Raw genomic sequence first — 8,819 nt, 5'->3', positions numbered from 1 at the left:
TTTCTAAAATTTAATTTAGTTTCTAAAAGTAATTTTTGTTTAAAAAGAATTAATGGGTATGGTTTTTTCGTACAATTTATCCCTTTTTTCTAAAAAAAAATAATTTTTAATTTGTGTTTTTTGAACAGTTTATTAATTTTTTTAAATTATATACTTCTTATATGAAATTACTTTTTAAAAAAAGAATAGATAAGTTTTTCATACAATTTGTCTGTTTTTATTTAAAATTTTAATTGTTTTTTTTATTCGATTTTATTCGATTTTTTTTATTAAAATGTCCTTAACCCGCTTTTTGGTATAAAATGTTCTTTACAGCAAAAAAAGAAAAACATTTTTTATTCATTCAAAATAAGTGAAATAGTTTAAAATAAGAATGAAGAAGTTTGTACCCCTTATTCCTATTATTATTATACACCCCTTTTTATACACCTCAGGTATATTTCGTCCACTGGTTGAATCTATGAGTGACGTCACTCCGCGTGATATGATGGGTATCATGACAAACAGCTCACGTACACTCGCTGGTTTGCAACAAAACTTACGAAGAAATCTCTGTCAAACTTATTTCGGTGGCAGAACTAGGAATCCAACGTATGATGAAATTGAGGTGAATATTTTGTGCTTGGCAGTGAGCATGAGGTGAAATTGACCAATTAAACAATATATTGTGATTAACAGTGAGTATGTAATGAAATAGTACTGTTTAGGTCTGAAAATATCAGGTCCCCTTGAGTGCCCCGCTGTAGCACTTTATTCATGTAGAATAGTTAAGTAGGGTGGGGGACACCTTTTCATTTTTTTTCTCATCCTACTTGATAGTAAATAAGGAACGTTCAAGTAATTATTAAACCGTATCCTTACAACTTCTATAGACTGTTGTTCATTTTTTAAAACAACATCAGGATATTGGGATATTTTGTACTCTAAAGGCCTCTTGAGCCCCCCGGTACTATATATGGAATTTAGTATTGTGTGTGAATACATCATGTGTGTAATTCGCATGAGAAGAATTTATGTTTATTGTGGCAGTTTTGAAAATTTGTGTTCATAAACTGTGTATATCTGGTGTAAAATAGTAAAAATACCACCCTGTTATAACTCGACAGTGAGCATGAGGTGTATGAATACACCATGTGTGGCTGGTCTATAAGAAGACACCCATGTTATAACTCGACAGTGAGTATGAGGTGTATGAATACATCATGTGTGTTCCTGGTGTATAAGAAGACACCCATGTTATAACTCGATAGTAAGCATGAGGTGTATTAAATACATCATGTGTGCCTGGTGTATAAGAAGACACACATGTTATAACTCGACAGTGAGCATGAGGTGTATGAATACATCATATGTATTCCTGGTGTATAAGAAGACACCCATGTTATAACTCGATAGTAAGCATGAGGTGTATTAAATCTTCTTATACAGTCTTCTTATACACCAGACACACATGTTATAACTCGACAGTGAGCATGAGGTGTATGAATACACCATGTGTGCCTGGTGTATAAAATACACCCATGTTATAACTCGATAGTGAGCATAAATACAATATATAAAACGAAGAAAGATTCTATAAAATTATATTATCATTCGTAAACCTAACATATTTTTTCATAAATACCAGACATGCAATGAGAAAAAGGAGACTGCCACAATGTGTTATACAAAATTGTAATATGATTCGTAATAACAAAATTTTCTTACGAATACCAGACCTGCACAGAACGATCGTCTGAAGAATTACGTACCAGTTTCAAATCCTTGTTTGATGGAGCGCAAGTATCACCTGATGTAGACGTGGTGGAATCCAATCTATCATTATATAGACACACCATGAGGAAGATAATTCATCTTACGTTTAATGGAGGTAGAGGTTATGTTTGTATATGCATTATATGGGGTGTATTAAAAATATATAGTATTGTGGGGCAAAATGAGACAGTTTTTATTTAATTTTCTTGTCCCATTTAGCAGTAAACAAAGAACATTAAAATAATTATAAAACCGTTTCCCAACAAGTGCACGACTCCCATAGACACTTGTTAATTATTTAAAAGTTTGTATAGTAGGGTGGGCTAAAATTGGACAACTGTTCATTCTATTTTCTCGCCACTTGTGTTGGTGTACAACGAACATTCAAAAAATTATACAGCTGTATCCTCACGACTCCCATAGACTGTTGTTAACCGTTTAAAAACACAATTAGGATATTTTGATATTATGTGCTAAAGGTGTCCCATTTTCACCCACCCTACTATATACATAAACCTTGTAGTTTTAAGCAAAATCTCTGCAATGTAACTGAATTATGTAAATGTTTTTATCATGACAATTTAAAATTGGCAAGTAAAAGGTACAAGTTATTGGTTTGAAATAATTTGATTTAAATTTTCTGTTTATAAAAATTTTCTATGCTCACATATAAACTATTTATGATCTAGTGACACTATGTGTAAGAATGTTCTGTCACACATTCTATTTTATATATCTGAAGCCTTACAGCAAATCAATTTAAAAAAATGTTAAAAAGTTAAAAAAAAAAAAGTTTTAAAAAATAAAGTTTTTCTCATCTAGTAATCTGTTTCTATTAAAACTAAAAAAAAGCGTTTAATTTTTAGAAGAATCAAATTTTCAAGACAACCTTATGAGGCATCTGGAAAACATGTTTTGTATTTTTATTCGAATGAACGAAAGTATTTTGCGCGGGAAACGACCGGCACTTGTTGATCATCTGTTGAAGTTTATGGTAAGTGAAGATGAATGAATGTAACTTACTTTATTCTTGCGTGGCCGAAAACAGTCGTTATAACACGGGTGTTCATACACCTTTGGCCAGCTTACGAGTTATATCATGTATGTTACTTTGTGGGTGATTATTTTGGGGGCAATTTTTTCATTTTTTGTGTATGGCTGATAATTTGGACAACCCATTAGTGACCACTGGGTTGGAACATTTATCATTAAGTGTCTAGACCAAGGACACATACGCCCACAATGGTAGCAGCGAAGAGCATGAGATTATGTTAAAAATTAAATGGCTGAAACTTACTACCTCGTCTTGCCCTGAAATTTCTTTGGTCATGCAATGGCATCAATGGTCCAGTGCCGTGGCTCAGTGGTTTAGGCACTTGCATAGAAACCAAAGGGTACCCGGTTCGATGCTCGACGGCGATACTAACACTGATTGGCGTGTGTGTCGAAGATGTCGGAGCGACACTAGTCACAAGAAATACTTAAATTGTTGGGGTATTGGGCCAACTCTTGCCTAAATCTCAGGTTCTTGACAAGGACCTCACCCACAAAGAATAGAATAGGGCGCATCAGTTAATTAACAGTTTATTGTGACGCATTGTGTGCAAAAGTCGCCATTTTAGTTTAGTTCATACAGGGTTTTGGTTTACCTTAGGTTGTTTTTACTGTTTTTTTATTAGTAATTTATGCTTTTAAATTAATATCCAATATTTTAAAGAGTTATATCTGAATAAATGTTAATTTTTAAAAATTGTTTTAATTTTTTTTAATGGTAATTACCTTGTAAAAAATCTCCATCATTTTTAATTATAATTCCTAAACAATTTTTTTATTTAATTTGTTTTAAACATTTTTTATTAGTAATAGATACTTATAAATAAAATCCATCATTTGAAATTGTTTAACCTGAATAAATGTTCATTTTCGATCTTTTTTAAAAATTTTCAGGGCTCTGGTGGTGGATTTTTTAGCTTGGTGATGGGTTCTGTTGAAGGAGGCAATCCACTTGATCCAATGATCAACATGGCTGTACAGCACTGCCAGATCACACAGGAACAAATTGATCAATTTGTTATGAATCCTAAACCTCAAACTACTCAGGCAGATAACGTGAGTTTGTTTTAACAAATTTGAATTAATGGGACTTTTTTTACTTGCGTAAGGGTTTTGATAAGAGTGTCTTATTTCATACACCTAGTATTCTGTGTTTTATAAAAAAAACTTTTTTTTCTGCATTTCTTTTTATCGATTGGAATAAATTAATAAATGGAACTTTTTTATTCTTACGTGATTGGAAATGACATTCTTTTGATAAGAGTGTCTTATTTCATACACCAAATATTCTGTGTTTTCTACAAACACTTTTTTTTCTGCTTTTACTTTTTTTGATTGAAATAAACAGAACTTTTTTTTTACATGACGGGTAATGACATTCTTTTGATAGGAGTGTCTTATTTCATACACCAAATATTCTGTTTTTTTTCTAAAATTTTTGTTTTCTGTATTTCTAAAAAAAACCTTTGAGAAAAACTTTTGTTTCTTATCCAAAACAACCTTTTTTTCTGTATTTCTTAAAAAAAAGATTTGATTTTCAGATGGATGACACGGCCTCAGGATTGATGGTGGCATCCGATGACGTGGTGGATGGTCCTCGGATCGAGATGGATGATGTTGTTGCAAGTGATGAGGATGGCAAGAAAAACGAAGGTGAGGTTTTGTGTGTTTGGGGGTTCAAGGTATTGGCTTTTAAAAAATCAACGTACCAAGGTTGAAAGTTTAAGCATGAAACTTCATTAAAAGTTTTTGCTAGTTGTCACATTATTAACTTTTAATTGGAAAATAGGCTGATGATTGCACTATCACTTCTGTAGAGAGTTTATTTTAAGACATTTATGATAGTTTGTAAGATATTCAATCATTTATGCATTTATACTGGGTACTTATTGGTGCCCTGATTTTTTTTATGTGTGTGCATGCGAACCTTGCATACCCATGTTAGGCGCCTTATGGTTCAAATCTAGATGTCAAAGCCATTGTGGAAATATGCGTAATTGGGAAAAATAAAGATACTTTTCTGTGCAGAAAAAGCAGTTACACAATCCAGTAATCACTGTCATTGTCCTGCCATGCGAGATTTATAAATTATATTCATTTAACTTGTAGTTGTAAGCTTTTTGTGAGTTATCAAATGGGTGTCATACACCTCATTACCATCTATGTAGCTTTGTGGATAATTATAAAATTATTTTTTGAACTTGATATTTGTTTTACCTACAGCCTCGGGTAGTGAGGATTGGAAGTTGAGCGTTCCACAGGAGTGGGTGGATACAATATCAAGCGATATTGAGAAACAGAAATCAATCACACCACAACCTCCATTCAGTGAAGCTTACCTGGCTGGTATGCCTGCAAGCAAGAGAAGAAAAGTTGGAAAAACCGAATAAGTTTTCCAGCATTTTATGAAAAGTCAGAAAACATCAACTTCTATGTGTGAAATGTTGGCGTGTTTTTTTATTTCCTGTTCTTTCTGCATGTATGCTTAATTAGTGCTGGTGTAAATAGTAAAGTGACTTCTTGAATTGATTTTTAGAATATGGTTGATTAATTTTTATTGTTCATACCATAAGTCTTGAAATTTTGATAACTAATTTGTGTATTTGATGTTGTTTTGACGTCTTTTAATACAATGTTAGAACAATAAATGAGAAATGATATTTTGTGAATGGTGTTCCAACAACCATCATGAGAAATCATGTTGAGGTAGTTCAAAGGGACCCTGCTTTGAAGGCCTACAGCTAAACTACTCACAATCCCACAGATTTTAAAACATAACAAGGGTTGCAGAGAGAAGAAATAGCTGTTTACAGTAAGATGCCAGAAAGAGAACTGTGACTTGTGAGGTAATTTAGGCGTTACAACAATAAAAAAATGTGCGTTGCCTGAATTCATTAGTCCGACATTATAAACAAATTTGTACACTAGACTTGGATTTTTCGCAGTGATAACTTTTTGAGCACATTTTTTTGATGTACTTTTATTATTTTTTTTCGCTCTGGAAGCAACTTATCAAAAAGATGTTTTATGTGAACGTCCAACAATTAAGTTAGCAGAGTAAACGTTTATAAATAAATAACCCAGGTCGTTATCTGTCGGAAGACTTCACAAATTTAATAAGATTAATGTTGTTCATCGGTGAACTGAGTGATTGTGTTTGTTTAGTCCTTTTAATATCCTGAGGTGGTTCGTTTAATTCTTCAGTGTACCTGGTGGGTGGGTTGACAAGTTTTGAAATACTGGACGAGGTAGTTGCTGGTGTTGGTTCAGGGACAATGGTTGGGCTCAAGCAGCGTCGTCTTTTCATCGCGCCCGAATGAGCAGAGCGCAAAAGGCCCGGCTCAAGGTCAACATCTAGTGGTTCGTCATATATCGTAGTTATAACAATACCGTCTGTACCAGGCACTGCCTGTTTTCGATTTCTACCCGAAAAACGTCTGTTTTTTGAAATCCTCGAAATATTGCTACGAAACTGCGGGAAAAAATGGGAGGAACTAGCTAAGGGTTCACCAGATCTATGTGCGGGTCTATACGGCTCTTTAAACCCTAAGCCATCTCTTGAAACTTGACCATTTGCTTCAACAGGGTCTCGTCTACCCCCACGACCCAACCCAACATCATCGTTCCATCCCAACCCCTCCATTATATGACGACCGAATCCACGCGTGTGTTCTTCGAACTTGCCCATCTTTTTAACTTTTGTTTTGGAAAGTTTTAACCCGCTTTTCAATGCTGCGCCTTCTCTTAACCTGCACGTTTTTTAAATAATTATTCAAACAGATGCAGAAAAGAACGGTTAGAGTGTTGGGGGATTATTTTTGGGGCATTTTTTTATTATTTTAGTCCATGGCTGACAATTTAGATAAGCTATCAGAAACCACTGGGTTGAAGCAATTGCCGTTAAAAGGAGACATACACCTATAATGGGTTGGAGAGTCTTGAACCCGTAACTTCTTGTCTAATAGCAAGTCACTAACCACTGTGCAATGACACTGCAGTCGTCAAATATGCACTGCAGTAGTTAAGTGGTGACTAACTAAAATTAGCTAGCAAGATTAGACCCCACCAATAATGACCCATAAGAAACAAATACAATTCCACAAGTTATCAACCATCCACCAACTAACCTCTTCTCTTTCCTCATAAGTTGGATCTGCTTTGCATCCCGATCTCCATCTCCATGATAATATTCACTCACATCAACATCCCAATCATCAGCCGTCTCCTCATCAAAATCTCCTACATCCTCTTTCCAATACTGAGCATCTGTGTACGTGATGTATATGAATGAATGAATATTATGTATTTTGTTTGATTCTTGCGGCCGGAAAGCGACAGTCGTTATATAAATGAATGTAACTTGCTTTATCCTCGTGTGATGGGAAAACAACAGTCGTTATAATACGGCTGTTCTGTTTCATACACCGCAGTCTGCTTAGTTACCATGAATGTAACTTTGTGTTCGATACACCGCAGTCTGAGTTACCATGAATGTAACTTTGTGTTCGATTCTTTTATAATGTAACGTTTTATATCTTGTATTGCCAATCTGCCAGTGCACGCGATACCACAACCAAGGGGAAACTGAATGTCACTTAACAAAACCATGCGACCGACTCTTAAAAACACAACGGTTCACGCAAAACATAAAGATCATGAAAATATAAAACAGTAAAGCACCATACGAACACATCATTACAACATATCTTTACAATAACTTGCTTTATCCTTGTGCGACTGGAAAATGATATTCATTATAACAAGTTTTTTCTGTTTCATACACCTAGTGTCCCCTTATGAGTTACCACACATGTTAATTTATGTTTCATTCTTTTTTATATATGCCTGACAGATTCAACAATCCATTAGTGACCCCTGAGTAAGAGTAAATGCCGTCAAGTGTCTTGCCTAAGGACACATACACCCACAATAAAAGAAGCTAGGTTAGAGGCAAACACGGTAACCTCTTTCCCACAGCCCCAAAATGAATATTTTTCATTTAATTATAACATGTCAATGTGTGGTATACATAAATACTATTACACCTTATTCCTGTTACAAGTTTCTTCGATAGTTTTTTCTTCGATATACAATTTGAACAACCCATATGGGAACATTATCAAGATATGTCATTGGGTATGCATTTTAAAATATATAACAGCACATACACACCTGTATAAAACACAAGACCACTTCCACCCTTCTCCCATTTCAATTCAATATCTTCTTCAAATAAACGCTCTTTGCATCTTTCCTGTGAAGTAACATCATCATGGAAAGCCTCGTGTCTCTCCCACTCTTCCCCATCATCTGAATCTGCATCATCATCTAATGAACATTAATATTATGTTAAATGTTAGGTAAAAATAAACTTGACCAGGCGACAATGCATTCGATTTTTTATGAGAAAAAGTGTCACATTACACATTTGTAAGTAATATCACGTCAAAAAAAAAAATTATTGAGTCCATGCACAGTTGATAGTATCAAAGTCTAGGGCGAATGTTAATATCTTTTCTAATTACTGAAGTGACAAAGAACTGAAAAAAGAATATAAATCTAGATAAAAACTCAATAACAGAATAGTAATATACAATTATACAGGTGTCCTATTACATACAGTATGTGGTGGGCATGGCTCATGCACCTTATGCATGCAAAAAAGTTTTTTTAGGATGGAATTTTGTGGGCGATTTTTTTATAGTTTTCCTTTATTTGTATGACTGACAATTTGGATAAGCAAATTACCACTGGGTTTCAGCAATATTCAATAAATGTCTTGTCCAAGGACACACCTACAATGGCGCAACAAGGAAGCATTGAGCTTTGAACCTGTTATCCTCTGGTTATCAAGTATTTTCCCCAAAAAATAAAATTGTTTGGCTACTACCAATAAATGAAACATGAAATTATCAAATACCTCTTTCTGTCTCATTATTTTCAGTGTTTGTAGGTTTCTCACATGATAAAGATGATTGATATTTATAACCAACATTTCCATAAAGTTTATT

General features: G+C 34.1%; 2 protein-coding genes across 4 annotated transcripts in view; one reads left to right on the top strand and one right to left on the bottom strand.

Moving 5' to 3' along the window:
* Nucleotides 1-5,472, top strand: part of LOC101243512 (large proline-rich protein bag6-like) — a 20,114-nt gene extending 14,642 nt beyond the window's left edge. The window contains exons 8-13 of one of the 3 annotated variants that reach the window (XM_004227118.4): nucleotides 435-607; nucleotides 1,717-1,870; nucleotides 2,622-2,749; nucleotides 3,703-3,864; nucleotides 4,350-4,461; nucleotides 5,032-5,472. In XM_004227118.4, the coding sequence (XP_004227166.2) occupies nucleotides 435-607; nucleotides 1,717-1,870; nucleotides 2,622-2,749; nucleotides 3,703-3,864; nucleotides 4,350-4,461; nucleotides 5,032-5,198 (896 nt within the window). In that variant the 3' untranslated portion in view covers nucleotides 5,199-5,472. The remainder of the gene's footprint in view (nucleotides 1-434; nucleotides 608-1,716; nucleotides 1,871-2,621; nucleotides 2,750-3,702; nucleotides 3,865-4,349; nucleotides 4,462-5,031) is intronic. The other 2 variants (XM_018815804.2, XM_026838685.1) reach the window with 2 other exon arrangements.
* A 1-nt stretch (nucleotide 5,473) lies between these two features.
* Nucleotides 5,474-8,819, bottom strand: part of LOC100186951 (G patch domain-containing protein 3) — an 8,046-nt gene continuing 4,700 nt past the window's right edge. The window contains exons 7-10 of the mRNA XM_026838700.1: nucleotides 8,729-8,817; nucleotides 7,981-8,136; nucleotides 6,936-7,074; nucleotides 5,474-6,557 (exon numbers count right to left, since the gene is read on the bottom strand). Coding sequence (XP_026694501.1) covers nucleotides 5,897-6,557; nucleotides 6,936-7,074; nucleotides 7,981-8,136; nucleotides 8,729-8,817 — 1,045 coding nt within the window. The 3' untranslated portion in view covers nucleotides 5,474-5,896. The remainder of the gene's footprint in view (nucleotides 6,558-6,935; nucleotides 7,075-7,980; nucleotides 8,137-8,728; nucleotides 8,818-8,819) is intronic.

This window comes from Ciona intestinalis, unplaced genomic scaffold (assembly GCF_000224145.3).
Source record: "Ciona intestinalis unplaced genomic scaffold, KH HT000103.2, whole genome shotgun sequence".
Lineage (NCBI taxonomy): Eukaryota > Metazoa > Chordata > Ascidiacea > Phlebobranchia > Cionidae > Ciona > Ciona intestinalis.
Note: the sequence above shows the minus strand (reverse complement) of the source record. Positions and strands in the feature narration are given on the sequence as shown.